We start from the raw sequence: 22,133 nt of genomic DNA on the forward strand, positions 1-22,133 counted from the left end.
AGATGCTGTGCTGATAACCTCCGGGGAGAGGAGAGAAGTGAGCAGTAAATAGGCATTTTTTTGTTTCTAAAAAAAAAAGAGCAAGGAAGAAAGCAGCACTGCTGATGCTCAGAGGCAGAGCTGAACACCCTCCCAAACTCCTCTCTGGCCACCCCTTGAGCTGCTGGGCATTGGCACGGGGACGCATCTGGTGCCAGAGAGCCAGGGAGCTCCAGTGGAGCTAGGATGTGCTTTGGGTCCCCCTGCCAAAACCCCCGGGAAAAGAAGTGTGAGAGTAAGAGGAGCTGGGAATGGGCTCGGAGATGATTTTTCCTCCTGGAACATGGGGAAAAAAAAGGGGTGAGAGGAGAGGGGTGGGAGGCAACCCCCAGCTCCCGTCTTCCCCGCAGACCCGCCGTACATCTCGGACGCGAAGAGCACCGGGGTGCCGGTGGGGCAGAAGGGCATCCTGCTGTGCGAGGCCTCCGCCGTCCCCTCTGCCGACTTCCAGTGGTACAAAGACGACAAGCGGTAAGAGCCTGGGGGAGCCGGGGGGCTGGGGAGGGGGCACACGGACCCCCAGCACCGTCAGCTTCAGCTTTTGGAAAATGCTGGGGGCTGAAGGGGCTGGTGGCGGCGTGCAGCGGGGGGCAGGAGCATCCCCGGGCAGGTTTTGGTCTCCATCTGTGCGGGCAGGGCGTGCATCGCTGCTGCCCACGGCTCCGGATTTGGGTGTCACGGTGAATCCCTGCCTGGGGAAGCGTGACAGCAGAAAGCGATACCCGTGGCACGAAGCCGAGCAGTGAGGAGCGGGTGGGAACAGCTTTATAATGCGTGGTGTCGGGCAGAGGGGCAGCCCCCAGATCTTGGAAGGGAAGGAGAAACCATGGGTTACTCCCGTGGTGGCACAGGGCTTGTGTCCCACTGTGGCTCAGCATCTCTGGGGACACCTCCACACATCGCAGGGCTGGCACCAAGGGGATGGTGCCCAGCAGAGCAGTGCCCATCTCCATACCTCCCCAGGACCTTCCCTGCTCCCTCCTCCTGCCTCGTCTTCCCCCAAACCCTATGTCCCTGCTCTCAGGCCAGGCTGGAGGACAGGGCAACATGGAAAACAGCACGTGCTTCTTTCCTGACACCATCCCCATCACCTTCTCCCCTTCTGCTCTCCTCCCAGGCTGGCTGAAGGCCAGAAAGGGCTGAAAGTGGAGAACAAAGCCTTCTTCTCCCGGCTGACCTTCTTCAACGTCTCCGAGCAGGACTACGGCAACTACACCTGCGTAGCCTCCAACCAGCTAGGGAACACCAACGCCAGCATGATCCTCTACGGTGAGCGGGGCCGAGGGATGGGGCAGGGAAGGGCACGGCTTCACGGAGCCACTGCCAACGTGTGAGAGCTGCAGTGGGAAGGCAGGGATTTGGGGAGATGTGTGCTTCCTGCTCGTCCTTTCTAGCCCAGTGTTGGAAGCTCCTGACTTGGGTTTTGTGCGTGCCGCTGCCTAGAGGTGTCGGGCACCTTTTTGGCATCCGCCATCAAGGCGAAGATAAGACTTGGCTGATGGTTTACCATTGTCTTGCTCTGAGGAATGCCCAGAAGAGGCTTTTCTTGAAAGCATCCCCTGCTTTTAATTTTGGGAGGAGAGATGGCACGCAGCAAGGTGCCCAGGCATCATCCTTGCTCTGCCAGCCATCCCGCTGTGCTGTGCCATGGCCATGGGGCTGATTCCCTGCAAGGGATACGGGACAGGCGATCCTCACTGCTGAATCCCATTGAGATCCCTCGTCCTTGCCACCCATCTCCTTCCCCAGCCTGTCCCGGGCTCACTTTAGGTTTGGAACAAGCTGCCCGGTGTGTGCACAGTGTGTCACTGTCACCCCTTCCACATCATGTCCTGCTGGGGACACCAAGGAGAAACCCCAGGAGAGCACCCACATGGCAGTCCTGTCCCGTGGTAACAGTGACCACAGGTGACATTAATCCCAGCCCACGTTAAACAAATCCCAGAGCGGTGCGGAGGTTGGAATTAGTCTGAGAGGGTTTGATAGGAGGCACCAACCTGCCTTGAGCCCTCCTGGCACTGCAAGCCCTTTCCTAGCACGCCTGAATTATTGAAGGAAGCCCAGAGGCTAACAAACCCCTCTTCTGTAGGACACAGAGGGCTGCAGCAGGACCCCACTGTGCCCAAAGGGGCAGGCTCAGCTGGCTTGTAGGTGTGCAGCGATTAAAATAAATAAATAAAAGGAAAACGAAATAACAATTAACACCTGGTGTCGGTGGGGCAGCAGGAAGGGTGTCTGGAAATGTGGTCATTTTGCTGCTGCCCCCCTGCATTTCTCTGCCCATCGTGTCTTCTTCTGGCTTTGTGTATGCGCGTGGGAAGCTGTTCTGGGTCAGTGCGAGTGTGTGCAGTGCCCGGCCCTGTGGGGTCATTGAACATTTTGGTGCCATTCGTCATCTTTTTGCAATGGCAGCATGTGTGGTGTAATCCCCAAAAGCTGTGTTCCCCCCCAAAGCAGTGTTAACCCCAAAGGTGGCTGCTGCACTGGCTGCTCAGGGCTGGCAGGCAGCACACAGCAGCACAAGGTGCCCAGGGTCCCAACATTTGTGGGGGATCATCCTCATCTCGTGTCGGTGCCGGCTGTTGGGTTGTGCTCCCCAAAATGAGGGCGAGTTCCCGTTGCTGATGCTCAGGTCTGCGCCCGCAGCCCCCGTGTGGCTCTAACCTTGGGTGTTAATGAGCACAGCGATCGTTTTTTTTGCAGGAAAAAAAAAAAAAAATCGGTGCTGTAAGTGACAGACATTAGCATTGTTACCTGGCTGTTAAAGCCATCATTAGGGTTGCTTAGAAACTATCTCAGCTTCTTCCCCACTGGGCTTTCTGGTAATTGTTGTCCAATGACCCCATTTTTCAGGAGAGGGACAGGACACCTCCGGGATGGTGCCACATGCTTCTGCTGGCACCATCCCTCCCCAAATTCCCCACGTAGCCAGGGGCACCTCTGTTAGCTTCGAGGCTGTGGTCTCCTTATTGGGGTACAGGATTAAAATCTCAGGTATCCTGGGACCTCGTACAAGGGCTCATACTCCCACCTCCCCAAATTCTTTAATTTGGGGACTTTTCTCCACTGATGGCTTCGTGAGAGCTGCCCATTATTTGGGTTCCCATCTGCTAAAGGTGTTTGGTGTGTGCCGTAAGGGACGTGGGATGTGGGGAGGTGTCGCACAGGAGCCTCAGCATGGCACAAGCCCCCCCTGAGCTGCCTCGGTCTGAGCGGTCATCCCACCAGGGAGGGAATTTGGAGCCCTCTGACCATGTGTAATGTCCATGAAGTTGGCTCAATGACCCTTTCCCTCCCGTTAATCGAGTCCCCCCTGGGGCTGATGGCTCCCCAGGCTGCCCTGACCTGCTGTGGCCTGGAGCAGGGGACCCGGAGGGACCCTGATGGGCAGGACGTCCCCATCACCTCGTGCTGGGGGCAAAATCCCCCTATAATTCCTGCTCATAGCTGAGTTTCCTAGTGTGTGTCTTTATTTTTCACAGCAAAAGCAGAAATGCAAGTCAGGGGCAATGGGTGCCCTACCCATTGCAGGAGAAATGTCTCATCCATGTGGTTTTGGGGACAATTTTGTGCACATTCCCTCTTCCCTGAGGCTGAACGAACCTTTGGGAGTTTCCTCCCCCAAATACAGCTTTAATCCGTGTCGGTACAGTGACGTGAGTCTTTCCGGTGCCTTGTGACTGAGGCTGGCATGGAATACATCTTGTAATCCTTTTTTTAATCTATTTTTTTTCAGGGAGGTCAACTGGTGCTTTATCTAACATGTAGCAATTCTTATTATAGGCCTTCCACCTAATTCAGTGGCTCATTTGATGCTGTCTTTAATGTGATGAAGTGCTCTGAAATCAAATAATTTTCTTGAGTCGGGAAAGAAAAAAAAAAAAAAAGCCCACTCCTGCTCCCCTTTCGTGCAATCCGTGTGGATTCCCAAAGGCTGCTTTTGGGCTAAAACCTCCCCGGGAAGCCCCCTCGGTGTCCCTAGATGAGCAGGGCTGGATTTGGGTGGCAGCATCGCACGTGCTGCCCCTGCCCGCTCGTCTTCCCCAGGTCGAGGGCAGACCGGGCGAAGCATCTCGAGCCTGCCACTGCCCCTGTGCCTTAACCTTGACTTGTTCTTTGATTTTTAGAAGAGACAACAACCGCTCTGACACCCTGGAAAGGTCAGTAACCCGTGCCCCCGCAACGCCAGCTCTCCCCCTTCTCCATTTCCCCGCGGGTCCCTGCGGCTCCCGCCCCCCATCCAGCGAGTGCCTCCCCCCGAAACCCCACTGCTGCAGCTCCTATAGCGATGATTTTGGGGCTCCTCACAGCTTCCCTGTTGCTGCTTTAGAGTAGCCCCTCTGGGTTTAGCAGCCCTCCTGTCTCTGTCCCTCCTGCTAGACTAACGTGGCCACCTCGGACCACCTCCGCATGCCGCGTCCCCTCCTCTCTCCTCCCTCTTGCCTAGGGCGCAGGCAGGGATGGCTTCGTGGTCCTGTTGCCCTGTGTCACCGTGGTGCAGCTGGTCCTTCTTCCTCTGGGATGCTTTTAGTGCTGCTTTAGTGCCTTTCTTTCTGGGGATGTGGCAGGGTGGGCAACGTGCTGCTCTTCCCTGCATCAGCAGCCCGGGGCAGCGGGTGCTCCCGCCGCCTCCCGCCCCATCTTATCGATCGATCGATCGCTCAGCCAGGTCCTCAGGACCGCTGTCATCTCCATCTGGGGCTCGGTAGCCACGTGGCTTTGTTCGTAACACACTTAGCGGGCAGCCATCAGGGTGACCTCTAGATGTCGGGAGGGATTGGAGACAGCGTGGTGCGGAGGCTGCTCCTGTCCCCAGAGCTGCCCCCGAGCCTGGCAGCTTGGTGCCGGCAGGGTTTGGGGCTCTGGGGCAGATGTGTGAGGGGTCTGTGGGTGTGGGAAGTGTGCTGCAAAGGGGATCCCTAATGGTTAGGGGTTCAGTAGGGCTGCAGAGAGAGAAGACACGTCCCAGGGTCTTGAAAATAAGGGTTGACTTGACCTCCTGGGTGGTCCCACTCAGGCAGGACAATTTGGGGTGTTTCTGCAAAGAGCCAGCGGGTCAGGCACCCTTCTCCATGGCGCACTGAGCTCCTCACCCGGCTCTTCTCTTTGCTTCTCCTCACCCACCTCGTCCTGCCCTGATGGTGTGGGGCAGGGGGCACAGAGGTGGCACTGGTGGGACACAGGGTGGCTCTGGTTTGGGGTGTGTGCCACTGGGCACTGGGTGCACTACTGCTGCCGGGTGGTTTGGGGGTGCAGGGTGAACGCTTCAGCCAAACTTGGAGGTGATAAACGCAGAGAAAATTCGGAGGAGGCCCCTTGCAGAGGTCTCTTTGTGGTGCCACATCCAGTATGGGCTGGGGAACCAGGACCATGATGGGCTCCACGTCCCAAACCCAAGGGATGGCTGCAGGCGGGGACCTTTTAGCGGCCACCCCGCTTTTTGCAACAACACCAGGGTCCCAACCAGCATTTTCTTGTCTTCCTTTGCCTTCCCTGCTCGGTGGCTAACACCACGGGTGTTTTTCGCCCTCCTGCAGGCCCCGGTGCAGTGCACGACGGCAACAACGGCGCGTGGCGGCGAGGCGGCTGCGCCTGGCTGCTCGCCCTGCCGCTCGCCCAGCTCGCCCGCCTGTTTTGATCCCCAAGCCGGCCCCACGGAGCGGCGACGACCACGGCCAGCGAGCGACAGCAGAAAGGAGAGGAAGAAGATGTATTCACTGTTTCCGAAAATAATCATAAGAATTGAGAGAGTGTCCGGCCAGGCCTTCTGGGGGAGGGGGAGAGAGGAAAAACACGCAAAAAATGCAAAGTGAATTTGAAAAGGAGGAAAAAAAAAAAAAAATTATCCAAGGCTTCCTGCTGAAGATGCAACGCGACTGAGTCTTTTTCTTTCCTCTTTGTTTATTTTTTCGCCCACCACTTTTTCTCCCCTGTTTCGTCGTTCTCTGCCACGGGCCAGCGCGGAGGATGGGTCGGGTGCAGCGCTGTCCCCCCCGGTCCCCTTCGCCGTCCCCGCTCGCCCGGGGCCCCTCCGTGCGGATGCGCAGGTTTTCTTCTTTGCCGCGATTTCCCCGTCTTCTCATGGACCGTGCCGCCATTTGTGTTCAGAAATATATATATATATATCCACATATACATATATATATATGTATAGATATATAGATCTTCAACAGCTACCACGCCGCCACGAAAGGAAAAGGAGGAAGGAGACCGGTGCCGAGCCACGCGTTCATCGTACCCCACGCGGACATCGTGAATGCTAAGGGATTCTGAGTCACGGTTAATTTTATTAATCATATTTTCTGATATGAGCCTAGAACTCTTAGTTCCTAAAAAACAAAAACGCAAAAAAAAAAGAAAAAAAGAAAGAAAACCAGGAGCTGGGGAGCAAGCGGAGGGGAGAAGTTTGTTCACCGAGGAGGTTTGTGCCGGCTCATCCGCAGGCGAGGAGCTCGAAACGCCTGAGAACCGCAGCCGACCGAACAGTTCCTCTGGCAGCGTTGCCAAAAACACCAAGGGAATGGGCGATGCTCACCGCACATCACGGCGGAGGGAGACGCCGAACCTTTTTATGGGATATATATATACAGTATATATAAATATACATATATATATATAATTTTTTTTTTTTTTTGGTTAGCGTTCTAGCCACGGTTCCCAGCAGGGTCCTTCCGCTGCCATTACTGCATGCTGTATATGGAGTTAGGTGTGTATTGGTCCTCCACAAGACGAGAAGAGGTTCTCGGGCCACGCGTGCCCAGGTCCCGTCGCCTTTCTGCCCTCGGGTGCCGGGGACGAGGGGACGCGGGCGCCCACGCAGGGTCCGGGCCCCTCTCCGGCGCCTTTCGCCACGCGGCCCCGGACCTTGGCGGCGGAATAAAGCGAACCGAGGGATGGACATAGATATAGATCTATATAGCTCAGTTTTATATTTATATATATATATGTATATGTGTGTGTGTGCGTGCGTGTGTGTGTGTGTATATATATATATATATATATATATAAAAAAAAAAAGAAGGCGAAGCGATTGGCACCCGCCGCCGAGCCATCGGCCAAGCTCCGAGACGCGGGACAACTCGACTCGCTTTATTTTTCGCGGGGGTCTCTCCTGCGCTTTCTTTTCCTCCTTTGGTTTCCTTTCCTTCTCCGGGGGCGCGCGGCGGGGCCCGGGCGCGGGCGGGCGGGCGGCGAGGGGGCTCTCTCTGCCTCTATCCATTAAAACGATTGTTCCATGTGGCCGCTCCGTCTGCTTGTGGTGCTCTTTGCCCCCGCGGCCGTCGGGCACGGGGAGGGATGGAGGGAGGGAGGGAGCACCAAGACATTGCAATGACGGGTGGCCCCGGCGTGGAGAGCATCAGAGGGACAGCGCCCTGACCTCGCTGGCAAACCCAGGCGTGATGCCACCACAGGTAAGACTTTGGTGAGTAGAGGGTGTGGGCTGCGCCTCTGCCCTCTTTGCTCCCCGCTCTGCTGGGAACTGAGGGGTCCCCACCTTCCGTGGGATTTATCCCCGAAGGATGTGATTTTGGCAGGGTGTGCAGAGGCGTCCTGTTAGCATGTGTTACCCCGTGAGGGGCGTTTAATTTTTGTGTCGGGACAGGATGGATGGGTGCAGGCAGCTTTCTGCATCCCAGGGGCACGATGGCACAGAAGGGTAAGGGCAGTGCCAGCCAGCCCAGCCCCACAGGAGCATGCTGGAGCCCTGGTGGTGGCCTTGCCTTGCAGAAAATCTCGTGGGCAGGTTTGTCATTGCCGGCAGATGTGTGTTTGTGCCTGTCTGAGGGGAGGAGAGGCTGGAAGGAGCTGTGCTTGTCTGTTGGCTCTTGGGCAGGGAGAGCTGGCTATGGTAGAGCAAGCCTGGGAGGAGTGGGACGGACCTGACCCTGGTTATGGGGTTAATGGGGCCCCTTCCTCCCTTTATTTTTGAAATCTGGAATTTTTTGGTGCTCTAGGTGAGAGATCAAACAGTATGTGGTGCCAGGCTTTGAGTGATGAAAAGTCGGGGAGAGAGAGAGAGAGAGAAAGAGATGCTGGTTTATGGATGCATTTATGTGTTTATTTATTTACACATTTATTTGTGTCTCTTGATGATGGTGGATGAATGTCATGGCCTGAAATATGCCCTTGGTCCCTCTGGGTGTAGCTGTGGTCCTGGTCCTTAGGCACTGGTCAGGTGTCACCGAGGGCCGTGGGGTAAATCCCCCGTGTCCTTTGAAGGGAGCCCACGGGTGCCTTACAGCTGGGCTCGGTGTCGGGGCCCTCTCCGTAGGTCCCTGTGCCAGGAAGGGGCTGTGCCACCTCCCCTGGCGTTTGGTGCTGCAGCGGAGGGGCTGTGCTGTGCTTTGTCTGCCCTGCTGCATTCCACGTCTGTAGATTTGTTGCTCCGCTGCCAGCAGCCCGGCAGAACTGGCACAGTAAATGGGTGGGATTAGCAAGGCTTTCCTTACGCCACACTGGGAGCCAGCTTGTGCTTCTGCTGGTCAGGACGGGGGTTTATTGCTTATACCGCAGCCCTCTGCAAAGCCAAACCATCAGCTGTGCCGCAGGATCCCCCCTCCAGGGCCAGGCTGGGCAGGGCTCATCCAGCTCCGGACAGCAGAGGCCAGGCTGATCTGAGCAGTTTTGTGTGGCCAGTGGGGTCCAGAAGAGATGGGAGCAGCGCTTCTCCCTAATCCAGGGCTGGGAGATACAAACCAGATGTACCGGACCCATCCTGGCTCCCAGATTATTTTTTTTCTTCAAGGAGAATCCCAAAGCAGAGAGGCTTTCCCAGGTGTTAGCTGTGGTTCTCGCCTTGCTGAAGGTGATGTGAGCACCACGTTATGCCTTGGTAACGTGGACTTGGGTCTGCTGAGTTCTGCGTGGGGCTTGGACACCGTCTACGCTGGTGCTGTGCGCTGGTTTCATGCCACACAGGTTGTGGTGCTGCTGTCTTCTTGTAAGAGGTACGTTGGGGTCTCAGGCTGCCAGTCAGGATTTGGGGAGGAGGGGGACGGTGCCATCCAGCACATCACCTGCAGCTGGACCGGTGCTGAGCGCGGTCAGGGTGAGCGGCACCTCCACCGCCCGGCTCGAGGTGAGCCTGGGGGAGCCGTGGTGGTGCCCCAGCCACAATTCCTTTGGCTGTGGTGGAGCACACGGGGTGGTCCCCCCATCCCAGGCCCCTCTCCCAGGGAGGACAGCGTGTTTTGGGCAGTACTTACCTTTCCCGGGGGGCAGCCAAGGTGTCCCCAGTGTGTGGGGCCATGGTGGCTCATGGAGGTCCCCTGATGGAGTCGTTTGCAGGCGAGAGACCCCGTGATGAATCAGGGATCACCCCACAGCCCCCAGTCCCTCCCACTGCCCCAGTGAGGTGCACTGGTCCCCAGCAGCCTCCCCAGCACGTTTGGCTCTGGGACATCAACCTCGGGAGCTGTTCTCCTTTCCAGGCTCTCTGAGTGCAGGGGTGGTTGGCACATCCTGGCTGTCAGCAGGGTGGTGGGATAGAAAACTGGTCCCAAAAGGCGCAGGTCCCTTCTCCTCCTGGTCCTGGCTGCCCCTGGCCTTTGATGAAGACTTGTGTCTGTGTCTCGTGGCGGCAGATCTCAACAGCAGCACAGCACTGTTAGGGGCACTTCATCTGCAGCGGCGTCCCTGGCGCAGGGCTAGGTGGCTGTGTCACAGCAGGTGTTGTTATAAGGTGGTGAGGACGATGCTGGGGGGGCACGCGTGCCAGAAGGAGGAACTTGATGAGGCTTCTGCATAAGGTAGGTGGGCGAGCAGAGCAAAGACAGTCCTTCTGCAGGGCTCCATACACAGGTACGTGCATGTCCATGGTGTGGGTAACATCAGCAGAGCTGTGAGGAGATTTCCCTGGGGGCAGCAGCTTCTGGTGCACAACAGGCTCGGGGACGGGGACAAGGGAGGAGCTGACAGGGCAGACAGCAAGGAGCCTGGCTGGGAATCAGACAAACCATGGGGCTGGAAGCTGTGCCGGTACGGGGATAATTTGGGAGCATAATGAGGCTACAACCAAGCGTGGGGTGAGGCTGCAGAAGGCACGGAGGTGCCGGCTGCTCGGGGGCCCCACTCGCTCCCCGCGGCACGCGCGCTCCGCGAAGCAAAGCCCCGAGGGTACAAAGTTCGTCAAACTTTATTGATACACTGCACAATCACAACCATCTCTTATTCTTGCCGAATTAGAAAAGGTTACAACTACAATGTAACATGCACAAATCTCAGGTAGTATAGCCACCCTTGGAATACAATGATCGACGGAAACTCAAGACCGCGCGTCCTCGCCGTCGGGCGCCGGGGGCGAGCCGTCCGGCCGCGGCGAGCGGCGGTCGTGTGGGGCTCTGCCACCCGCCCGCGCGGCGGGGCGACGGCCTCGGACAGCCAACACGTTCCTCACAACTGCACGTTACATGGCACGAGAAAGTCGAACGCCGTCCCGACGGAGGAGGACAAGGAAGCCAGCCCAAACCGACCCGGGGAGGAGAAGAACGGGGAGCGCGGGGCGGCCCCGGTGCCGTTTCGTCCGGCCTCGGGGCATCTCGTAGTCGTCACCTCTTGTCTCTGAAATGCCACAGCCCTTTGGCCTCGTGTCGGGGGCTAGTTCAGCGGTTCTTCTGAGGGGAGAGAGAGAAATTGGGCACCGGAGCAGCGTGCCAAGCGAGGGCTGTGCACCAGAGGACACCAGCTGGGGGGCACGGGGGGCTCCCCGGGGCTGCACGGGCACGGGATGGGGCACAAGGGGGTGCCGGGGAGGCACGGGGCCATCACGGGGAGATGCAGACCAGCCCTGGCGTTGGGGTGATGCTGCTGAGCACCTCCTGCAGCCCAGGGATGTGTCTGGAGGCCCCAGCAGCAGAAGGGCTCGGCTGAGGCCACCCTTTGCCAAGCGTGGTGACGAGCAGAAGCGCCGCAGGGCACCAGCCCCTCTGGATGTCCCCCATGGTTTTGGAGAGCTGGGAGATGAAGCTTCCAGGTAGGACTCGAGGGGGTTATGCCTATTTCCTTGCGGGTGATGTGTCACTGAGGTGGTGGGAGAACGTTTGCATGCTTCTGCCTTGCTTCGGGTGAGAGAGGGGGTCACGGCTGCAGGTCGATTGGCTGGGGTGGGGTTTTGGGGAAGGTCGTGTGGGCCACTGTGCCAGCTGAAGACAGTGCCATCCACCTCCGTGACCGTGCCAAGGGCCAGGGGATGGAACCGGACCGCTGCTTGTGCTCCTTCCCAGGACGCTGGTGGAGAACGTACCAGAGCCACAGGGACCACGGGATGTGGAGGTGCCCAGTCCGTTCCTTGCTGTGCCACATCCCTGTCCATCGGGTAAGCCGGGGGGGTGCCCCCAGGCCACGTGGGGTTTGCAGCTGAGCTGTGGTGCACACTGAGTGTCCCAGGCGCAGGGCCCTGCATCCCTTCAGGTTCTGTAGCTGCCACTCCTTTTGCAGTAGCATCACACGTGTGCTTGTTTGCACGGGTCCTGGACAGCCCGTAAGAGACCAGGGATGAAGCCAGGGCACTGCTGCATCAAGGACAGGAATGCTGTCGGGGCTGTGCCAGGCTTTCTTTTATTTTCTGTGGGCTAGAAAGCAGGACAGGGTGGCGAGGAGGTTTCAGCAGTGGCAGTTTGCATGGGAACGATGCGCACATGGCTACAGCTGTTGAGCCATCTTTAGAAGGGAGAAGAAACGGAGAAAAGTGGGGGAGGCATCATCTCCTGGGGGTGTTGGGGGGACACACTGTGTGCTTCCTCGGTGTTGTTTTGTCCCTGTGTTTTGGCACTTTGTCCAGTGCCAGCCGTGACATTTCTGGAGCGGTGTGGGAGAGTCTGTCCCCGGAGCATGGACCCAAACCTTCCCATCCCGGGGTGGAGAGAAGGATTGGGGTTTCTCTGCGTACCCGCTGAAGGGGATCACACAGTGGGGTGCCATCAGGCACTGGGTGCTGTAGGCAGGGAGCTGACACGGCCCTCTGGAGTGACCATTGTTTGTGGCAAGGGAGAGAGCTGAAGGCTTGCAGGAAGCAAAGAAGAGCCTGGCTGCGTGGGTCGGTGTCCGAGGAGCCTCCAGCAGGGAGGGTCAGGAAACGGTGAACTGGGGGCTCCAGGAGCATCCTTGTTGTGTAGATACAGCAAACTGATGGCCATAATTTTTCCAGTGGAGCCCAAGCTGCCTCCAACCAGTCGAACAACGTGGCCTCTGCTCAGGCAGGGGCATGGGCACACGCCTGAGCAAAGGCATCTCAGAAGCCGAAGCCGCAGGGTTGTTCCTGCAGCTTCAAGCTGCCTGAACAAGGAGGGGAGGTCGTGGCAAGGAGCCCTCAGGGAGATTTGGAGTAGCCACTGTGCTGACCCAAAGGAAGGGACCACTTGGCCCCAGCCCTCTGGGTGTGCATGGGTGGGACAGTAGTGGTGGAGCCATTGCGGTGGCCGTGCTTGTCACCTGGTGCCTTCCTCTGTTGGGTAGTGCCTCCTTCCAGCATCAGTGCTGCGGTGCTTTGGCTGTCACGTTGAGCAAGTGGCTGGAAATGCCGTGAGCATCTCACGTAGCCGTGGTCCACGAAGCCTCCAAACAAACACAGGCACGGTGTCAGGGCCACAGCCAAGCGGCAGGTCCGCGTGTCACGGGCAGGGGTCCGGAGCAAAGCAGGGACCGTGGTGACCCCAAGGACTCATGTTCCCAGGAGGGCAGCCTCGTGCCTACAAAAGCACAGTGGGGTGATGTTAGCTGGGAGACAGTGCAGTGGGAGGTTTGTGGTCCTTTGGGGACTGAGTATCGCCCCTCGCTTGGGTCGTGCCAGGGGAGGCAGCTGGGAAGGGTCGGTGGGCAACACGGCTGGGCCACATCCTCGGGCAGTCAGCAGGGACAGGGCAGTGGGGCCGTGGTGCTGGAGGGGAGCACTAGGGGACGGAGAAGTGAGGAGATGGTCAGGGAGGAGCTTTGGTGGTGAGAAATCACATTCAGGACCGAAAAGGCGCAGGGCAGAGACGCAGGGCTTCAACTCTGGGGTCTGTTTGGGCGCAGGCGGCTTGACGCAACGACGAGATGGACATCCCTGGTGAGCGGTCCAGGCGGCTCCTGCCCCGCCGCACCCGTGTCAGACACGATGCCACCAAAACGCCTGCCGGGTGGCAGTGGGGAGCCCCATCCACGCCAGACCACATCCCCAGGGCACATCAGCCGCAACCGGCTCGGCGCAAAGAGGGACGGGGCAGCGGGCAAGGCTCGGCACGGCATCGCCCTTCGCGGCGGGCGGCGGTGGCGGGTGACAGTCTTGGTGGCACGTGGTGGGGTCTGTACAGCGTGACCAGCGGCGAGAACGATCCCGGCAGGTGGGAGACGCGGCCGTCCTCGGCCCCTCGGCGCCGTTCCCCGTCCTCCGGCGCGGCGCCCGTCTGACGGAGAGGAGTCCCCGGGCGGCCGTCCCGGCGGGCCGAGCCCGCGGCGGGGCAGAGGCGCGGCGGGGCCTCCCGGGACCCTCCGCTCCCTTATCAAAAGTCGAGGAGGAGGCGAGCGAGGAGGGCGGCCCAGAGGCAGAGGCCGGTGGCCACCCGGGATGCCGCGTTGCCGCCGTCGTGCACCGCTCCGGGCCCTGTGGGGGAGAGAAGAGGAAGAGGAGGGACAGCGTTAAGGCTGCTGGAGAGAGGACACATCACGTTGTCATGCAAACAGGAGCCCTGTCATCCCCTTGTGTCCCCATCCGGGGCTGGATACAGGCATCCCCATCGCCCTGGGTGCCATAAGGGTCCCAGCAGTGCCCAGGAGCTTCATCCCGGGGCTAGGAATGGACACCACTTCCCTTCCTTCCCACCCCGAGCTGCAAAAAGCAGGAGCACGCACCGTACAGGATGATGCTGGCGTTGGTGTTGCCCAACTTGTTTGTGGCCACACACGTGTAGTTGCCGTAGTCCTTCTCCGAGACGTTGAAGAAGGTCAGCGTCGACAAGCGGCCCTTGCTCTCGATCCGCACCCCCTCCAGCCCGTTTGCTAACCTGCAGGGAGTGGTGGACGGCACTGCTCAGAGCCCCAGCTGGGGCAAGAAGAGAATAAAGCCCTCCTGGCCCACCACCACGTGCACTCACACCCCATCCAGCCACACAGGAGCCACCCTTTCACCCCACCATGCCACTAGAAGCACACCTCTCGCCCCAGCCCCAGCCCACCTTCCTCCCCGGGATGCCCTGGCCATATCCCCCCCTTCCCAACCTGTGCCCACCATCCCTGGAGACCCTGGACCCCATGACCCCCTTGGTGCTGGGACCCCGACCCTCTGTGCTGGTTCCCCGGCCACCTTTGCCCCACTTCGCACCCGCCGTGCCCCCGCACCTGGTGTCCTCCTTGAACCACTGAAACTCGGCCACGGGGACAGCCGAGGCCTCGCACTGCAGGATGCCCTTCTGGCCCACCGAGGCGCCCGTGTTCTTGGCGTTCGAGATGTACGGGGGGTCTGCGGGGACACCACACCACGTCATGCCCCTGGGCCAGGCCCCATGCCCACCCCAGTGCCACATCCCCCCCAGGACGCCCACCCCAGCCACTTACAGTTGACGGTGACTTTGACTTTCCGGACGTCTGGCACGGCCACATCATTGACAGCGCTGCACTCGTACTCCCCGGACTGCTCCCGTGTGATGCCCGTGATCTCCAGGTACTCGTCCTCGCTCACAAAGCCCTGTCCTGGGAGCCGTGGATAAACACGGGGCACCGTCACCCACCGCGTCCAACACCTCGCCCTCCTGTGCTGGACCCCCGACAGCCCCCAAACCAACCCACAAAAAGCCCCCCGCATCCCTGCTGTCCTCCATCCCTCTGCCACGCTGTCCCCCTGCAGCAGGAGGACCTGTGGAGCCCTCCCTCTGTCAGCACCCCGCATCCATCACGGGTGGCTCCCCAAAACCCCGCGCCTCCCCTCACCTTTCCCGGAGAGGTGCCGCCACGTGACGGTGGGCTCCGGCCTCCCGAAGGCCAGGCACATCAGGGTCACGCTGCTGCCTTCGTTCACGGTGATGTCTGATGAGATGTTGACGATCTGGGGGGGCACTGCAAGGCACACGACAACGGGGGGGGCATCAACGCACAGGTTTGGGACCCACCCAAATGGTGCAGCGGGTCTGCTGCACTGTCCCCGTGCCATAAATGCCACCCGCCCCCTGACACGGACATCCTGCCATCAGCCATCGGTGTCTGCCCCATTTTCCCCCCCAGCACTGACCCCACACCTGCAAAATGCCATCTCTAACCAGCCTGAGCACAGCCCTGGGGTCTGCCCCCCCACCCCAAAACACCAGCCCCCGCAGCTTTGGGCACCGCCGTGATAACTGATTCTCGTTACGACCGCCAACAGCTCTCATATTTTAGCATTTTTATTAAAGCTTGCTAAATTACTGATTGTCTGCTCCATTCAATGCCGGCCATCGTGATTTATATTAGTCTATCCCCTGATACTCCATCTAATAAATAACTTGGCATTCTCCAAACCCATAAATATCCCCGTCGCTGGCAAAAAGCAATTAAATCCCGTTTGCCGACGCCATTCTCTGGTGCTCAGGGCTGCAGGACTGGCGGATGCTGCCCCCAGGAGCTGACCCAACTATGCAGAATGGCTCTCCCTACACCCAGCTCCACCCCGGCCGTGCTGGTGCTGTGCCCCATGAGCCCACCCCGAGCAATGACGTGAGCCTAAGCACACGTGGTGCCACACCGCCAGGACCCACAGCCCCTCCACCTAAGGCACCGACTGCGTGTGGAGCTGTTAGGGCAGCGCCCTGCCACCAGTCCCTGCCACCCTCCCACCTGCTGGTCCAGCCCTGCTGATGCTCACCCTTGCTGATGCCTTGTTAAAAGTCACGAGAAAAGGGTTAAAATACAGATTGGGAACACCTTTTGCTCCCAGGTGGCCACAAAGCTGGGTTTGCCACTGCGTGCGCTCGCAGCCAGCCCTCTCCCCGGCGCAGCCCCCTGGCGAAGGCGCTGCCGAGCCTGCGCCGCCTGATGGGCCCTGCGAGGCAGTAAATTTCCCAGCAACTTGACACTTTAATATAGAAGTACAGTCTGTTATAGCAGAGGGAGATTGTCTGAGTCCTTCAGGGGAGACTGGCAATCCAAAAATGAAAAGTGTGTGCCGGCAACCGGTGAAAAATGTAGTTAGCGCTCCGAGTGCGGGCGGCGCGCTCCGACGGCTTGTCCCCAAAGGGTCTGTCGGAAGGGGCCCCGCACGTCTGCGCACCCAGACACAGAGCTGGGATTTCTCCTGCTCTACAGGCAGTGCGGTGTCAGCCCTGAGAGTTTCGCTCTGTGGCCAGACATTGGCACCGGGCTCCGACCCCGCTGACTCACTGCGATTCTTGCCACGGGGACCTTTGGCACGGGAACAATGTGCCAGCGACTTGAGACACCCCCAAAAAGCCTTCCCTCACTCAGACGAGGAGAGAGCTTTCTGTGCTACCGCCTGCATCCTTGTACCTCTCCCTGCTGCTAACAGCATGGGTTTGGGGCTGCCGGGTGGGACCTGGGAGGCCTCAGGGCTGCAGACACCCATGAAATAGCACCCTGAACCTGTGCAGCTGCCTGCTCCTGCAACAAAGCCTGGCCACCCCCATTGCTCTGCATTTCCCATGTCATGCAGGTAACTGGGAGCCCCCTGCCACATTCCCTTTCTCCACGGTCTGTGGTCCATGAGCAGAGCAGCTCAGGCTAGCCATGGGGGCCTTGTGGAGGTGATGGAGGCATCTCACCTCTTTGCCTCTTCCCATCGGAGCTGCCCTCTCCCCCAGGTGTTGGTGACCACCAGAGTGACTCTCACGCCAGACCCAGGTGGGACGCAGCTTTCCTGCAGGGCAGGGAGGTGTCATGCAGGGAGGGAAGCAGTTCATTCCTGAACGACCCCGAATATAGCTCAGCCCCAGCGCAGGCAGCTGCATTACCTCAGCAATGCTTCAGCATGAGGTGCTCACTGCTCCTACAGCCACGCATCGCCTCGTGATCCCAACCCAGCCACGCACAAACAGCCCACAGACAGACACCCTGATGGGCCAGGGTGATCAGGGCCAGGGAAATGGGACTGCATCACCGTGCCACGCTGCTGCCCACCCTCATCCCACCAAAAATGCTCCTGAGAGCTGTCAGGGATGCACAGGGGTGGGTGCCCCCGGAGAGCGCGGGGCCGCCGGCCAGCTCAATACCCACCCCGCCAGCGATCATTGCCTACGAGGTTACAGGGACTCGCAGGAGGACATCGAAGGAACCTGATTACATTTCTATAGATCCCACCAACTGCACTCCCCTGCGCGCAGCCTCAAGGGCAGGCTGCCTTTGCCGTTGCTGTAACTCACGAGCAGGGCAGGAGGGAGCTGGGGCTGTGCAGAGATGCTGTCAGCAAACAGGACCCGAGAGCTGGGAGGCAGGATGAGGCCAGGAAGCAACATGACAGCGCCCATAACACTGCCCCATGAGCCATTCCCCGTGAGCACCACCACCATGCAGCTACGGGCATGGCACCTGCACGGCCACAGCTAGGAGCACGTCCCTCTCGAGCTGCTGTGGCTTGAGCTTACCCATGGGCAGGGAGGCAAAAGGCTCTCCTGTCCCACTCCCCAGTCCCCAAAGCACCAGGAGGGAGAGCCCTGCTCATGCTTCTCATCCTCCAGCACTACTGCAGGTGCTAGCCCGGCTCATTTACATGTCAACAGCAAGCTCTTCTTGGCTTATCTTTGATTCTCCGCAGCTATCACTGGGGGCCCTCCCCCTGTCCTACATCCCCTATGCAGATAATATCCAACATTTATGACACTCTCTTGTCACTAAATATAGAACATAATAAATGATCCCTGGGCAAACGTGTTAATAAGCAGAGAAGCAGCAAAACCGGGGCCGATGCTCGAGCAAGTACGCGGAGTGCCTGCTCTGCCTCTTGTCTCCTGACACACATAATGCACTTTACAACATCTCGCACACCGGCTCTTGTTAGCCCACGGCACAATGATAACACGATATTTAAGGGAACAGGGGTGAGATGCTCCTCGATTGTTCAAGGGGCACAGATCCCTGCCCCAAATTTGCAGTCCTTGGCTGCCACTGGTACAAAACAGGGCTTGCAGGGGGGTCAACACGGTATGGCCCCATCTCCAGCTGCCCTCACACCATGCCACGGTCACTTTGGGGACCGATGTGGCCATTGCCCACCACGGGGAACCCTCTCCAGCCCCCCTGGCACACGGCGTGCTCGTGGGACAGCGGCGAGCTGCTTGTCTTGGAGAGTTACAGGGGGAAGGCGACACGGCAGCGCTGCAGCTCTACCCCCTTATTAATAGTCTTGTTTTCCATTTAAAAGCCCACTACTAGGAGCAAATTGAATGTGAAGTAAATCCCTAGGAAGCCGGGAGCGGCGCGTTGGTTCGCGGTCTCGCCGGCGCGGCAAGCAGCCCGCGGAGGATTGCGTCGACCCCGTGTAATATTAATCAGGGGTAAGTTAATGCATAATGTTCACTAGGCCAAAAAAATACATTTGGGCTGTAATTTCTTGTTTGTTCAGAAAGCGGGCGAGAGAAATTGAATGTGAAAGTGATGCCACTAAATTCAATAACAATAAGCCCGTGATTTATCTCCTTCCTTTACCGCTCGAGACCCACACCGCCCGATGTGCCGGTTAATATTTTACATCGGGCCCAGGTGACTGCGGCTCACTGGGTCCTGCTGGTGCTTGTGGGGACTGTAAAACCCCGTGCCTCCCCTCGCCTCCTTGCCCTCCTGGACCCCAAGCCACAGCGAGATGGTGTGTGCCCTTCTGCACGATGCTGCACGGTGCCGGAGAGCCTCTGCACCCAAAATCAGTTTCTGGTGCTCTCCACCACGACACGGTGCCGGCCCTGTGCCACCAGCAAGCTGTGCACACACATAGAGGGGACACCCGTGGGGACACCCATGCCACTTGCCCAACCTGCCAGTGCCCCCCAGGCACCAGGAGGAGAGCTGCTGGTGGCCCTGTGGGGCTGGCCGTGGCCTCATGCACCAGCGACACCGGCACGGCTGGGGGCCATACGTGCCATAAGCTGGGGATCCATCCCCAGCACATGCAGGCAGCCCACAGGGCTCCCCAAAACTCTGGACACCGGCACCAGTCATGCCCCTGCTTGGCAGCAAACTGCTCTTCTTGCCAAGTGCTGGGAGAGCTTGGAGCTTGCAAGACGCCCCGATACCACGAGGGATGGCTACGGCGAGGGGCACAGCCCTTCCCTGCTAACCCCCACGGAGAGAGGCAGCTCTCCAGTAATTACTGCCTGATTATTGACCCCACGCAAGCACACAGGGGCTGACTTGGCTCCTGGCCCCTCCGTATCCCAGATCCTTACCGGGAACGCTCGCCACCACGGCCCGGGGAGTGCAGCTGGCTATTTTTAGCCACGAGCTCATTAATGCTGCACGCCACGGAGCGGCGAGGCTGAGCGAGCACTGACATACACAACGGATGTCCCTCCAGATCATTAGCTCCTAATCCATTCAAAGAGACCTCTTCCTACACCTGGGATATGGCAGGAGAAGATGGATGCCTGCAGGCTCTGCAAAGCACCCGGCATCCTGCAGCAGCAGGGCTACTTGAGTGTGCTCGGTGGCTTTTCTGCCCCCAAACAGCCCCTGTCCCTGCCATCCACCCCAAAATGAGAGCTGACCCGCTGCTAAGAGCCAGTTATCCATGCAAAAAGGCAGTGGGGGCCCACGGGACACTGCTGCTCACCTGGACGTGACACTTCTTGCATTTGGCCTGCTTGGAGCAGGGGCAGCCCTTTAGCAAAGCACCCTTGCAACGTGACCCAGAAAAACTCCACGGGGATGCCCAAAGCCTGCCTGGAGCTTCACATTTCACTACGGCACAGCAAATGTTGCCAACACAGCACTGCAATGCACAGGACAGACACCCCACCACGCTGCCGTAGCCCATGCAACCCAGTGGGAAGAGTGCCTGGGCTCAAATCTCCTGCTCAGCCCCATGGATGCTTTCTGAGGACACCCTGCCGTGGTCTGCCGTGGTGCCAGACATGGGCAGCCCAGGTACGATGCCACAAACTGTGCGCTCCCCGAGACACCCCAAATCCCCTCCCTGCTCCCCCCTGACCAGGAGGCTTTTCCCTTCCCTCTTGCCAGAGATGGATCTGGCAGGAGAGCCGCAGCCCTCTTTCATTAAATGTTAATGCTTTTATTTATTCACCAGTATTTATGGACCTCTCATCTCCTCCCATTGCTATTCACATTTCTCCCTCTCGTTACTGCCAGATGGGCGAGGACGGACGGTTTATCTGCAGCAGCAGCGGGATGGGCGCCTGGACAGCTTCCCGGCCACCCCTGCCTCAGCATTGTCCTACAAAGGGGACAATCTCCTCCTGAGTGCCCTGCGGGGACGTGAGGACCTCCACGGGCACCATCCCACATGGTGCAGCCCCAAAGCCTCACACACTCCCTCTCTTGCTGCTCTTTTTTTTGGGGGAGACACAGGGCTTGCTCTGCTCCGTCCCCTCCCTGGTTGTCCCCCCCCAACACGAGGGAACAGGATCATACCCTGGCATGGATCTGGTCCTCCCCGGCTCTCCTGCTGCCTCCCTCCCAGGCACCCCCGGCTACCTCCACCCCGCGCTCCCACAGCTCCACGTGAGCCTCCCCGGCACGGGCAGGATGGAGCTGTCAGAGGTGTCACCGGGCAAGGACTAATTAGCGTGCAGAAAGGCAGCACAAAGGAGGGAAATATGCTGAAAGCTCAAGTTTTGCTTCCTTTTGCAGATGGGGAGAACAGCGGGACGGCACCAGTCCCTGTCAGCAAACGGAGACAGGTCCCTGCGTGCCGCCTGACTTCTCCCAGGGCTTTGGGGTTTGGTCCTCTTATCCACCCCTATTTCATCCAGCTAACAGTCAGACCTCAGCACAGCCACCAGGGCCACAAAAACAGCCTGGCAGCCAGAAGATGGGGGTACAAACCCATCCCCGTGGCCAACACGGGGCTGTCCACGAAGGGCGACCCATGCGAATGCGCCCGGCGTCCTGCCTGGTTCCCGGGTAGGGGGCACCACTGGGAGCTGTGCCAAAGTGGTGCTTGTCGACAGCGAGGATTATCACCTCTCATCAACTCAATTTTGATGACAGCACAATCTGAGAGGCTCGTCAGAGTTGATTTTATCGACATAATAGATTAAGCGCATCTGACAGCTATAGTTCGGGCACGGGGATGATTTTTGTCAAATTCCTCGGTCCCGCGAGTGGCACGTCACGCTGCCACCTTGCGCACTCCGAGAGCGCTTTGGCTAGGGGGGGAATTTTCCCTTTCTCCTTCTTCTGCTCTTAAATGTTGCCTTTGCCTTCCCATGGTGAAACACGTTTTGCATGGAGCGGCTGGGCAAGCATCATAACCCGTAACATTTCAGACAAATTATCTCACAACGGAGATGAGGTATTTCACACTCAGAGCGATCTGAGCGCAGCCAAAGGGAGGGGGAAAAAGGAAAACTGACCACAGCCACCTTCCTACAGATGCCTGGGAGCACTACGTGGCACATTCTCCATCTCCAGGTGTGTCAGACCCTTCCCGTGGCACCGTGTGGCCCTTTCTGTCCCCGTTTTGGAGGATTTGGAAACCAGCAGCACCATGCAGGGCTGGACCACGACACCCTCAGGCCACAACCACATTTCAAAGAATTAGGATAAACAAACCAACAAAAAACCCTTAAATCAGAGCAAAACCAAAATCTGGACATGCCAAGGAACTCACGTGAACAAGAAATTGGAAAATTAAGCACAAGCATCTAGCTGCCTTTGCTGGGCTACATCTCCCACCTGCGCACCCCTTTTTCTCTAGGTTTTTGCGTTGAGACAGTGAAAGCAATAAAACTGAAACTCCGAGTGGTATACCTACTGTGTAACCACCTGTCAGTAAATTTATGAACAATTAGGAAGTGAAAGTGCTTCCCAGGGAGCTATTTGTGCGTGCGATAAAAACGTTCTTTCTGTTTGGGGATATAATGAGGAAACAACTTCTCCCGTTCTCGCCCCCACTTTGCCGTTTCTACTTTTTGCGGTAATTAATCCAGCTGCCGCCGCTCTTTTGTTCCATCGGCTCCCAATGCCTG

General features: G+C 58.6%; 2 protein-coding genes across 24 annotated transcripts in view; one reads left to right on the top strand and one right to left on the bottom strand.

Moving 5' to 3' along the window:
• Positions 1–7,280, top strand: part of LOC110353623 (protein CEPU-1) — a 327,673-nt gene extending 320,393 nt beyond the window's left edge. For 11 of the 13 annotated variants that reach the window (XM_038167580.2, XM_038167579.2, XM_072027628.1 and 8 more), the window contains 4 exons: positions 390–510; positions 1,157–1,308; positions 4,167–4,199; positions 5,577–7,280. In XM_038167580.2, coding sequence (XP_038023508.1) covers positions 390–510; positions 1,157–1,308; positions 4,167–4,199; positions 5,577–5,677 — 407 coding nt within the window. In that variant the 3' untranslated portion in view covers positions 5,678–7,280. The remainder of the gene's footprint in view (positions 1–389; positions 511–1,156; positions 1,309–4,166; positions 4,200–5,576) is intronic. The other 2 variants (XM_072027627.1, XM_038167581.2) reach the window with 1 other exon arrangement.
• A 796-nt stretch (positions 7,281–8,076) lies between these two features.
• The window catches only part of LOC101804279 (opioid-binding protein/cell adhesion molecule homolog), a 324,486-nt gene continuing 310,429 nt past the window's right edge, over positions 8,077–22,133 (bottom strand). For all 11 annotated transcript variants that reach the window (XM_038167592.2, XM_038167588.2, XM_038167587.2 and 8 more), the window contains 5 exons: positions 14,941–15,066; positions 14,569–14,703; positions 14,353–14,473; positions 13,867–14,018; positions 8,077–13,618 (listed from right to left, as the gene is read on the bottom strand). In XM_038167592.2, coding sequence (XP_038023520.1) covers positions 13,518–13,618; positions 13,867–14,018; positions 14,353–14,473; positions 14,569–14,703; positions 14,941–15,066 — 635 coding nt within the window. In that variant the 3' untranslated portion in view covers positions 8,077–13,517. The remainder of the gene's footprint in view (positions 13,619–13,866; positions 14,019–14,352; positions 14,474–14,568; positions 14,704–14,940; positions 15,067–22,133) is intronic.

The sequence above is a fragment of the Anas platyrhynchos genome, chromosome 25 (genome assembly GCF_047663525.1).
Source record: "Anas platyrhynchos isolate ZD024472 breed Pekin duck chromosome 25, IASCAAS_PekinDuck_T2T, whole genome shotgun sequence".
Classification (NCBI taxonomy): domain Eukaryota; kingdom Metazoa; phylum Chordata; class Aves; order Anseriformes; family Anatidae; genus Anas; species Anas platyrhynchos.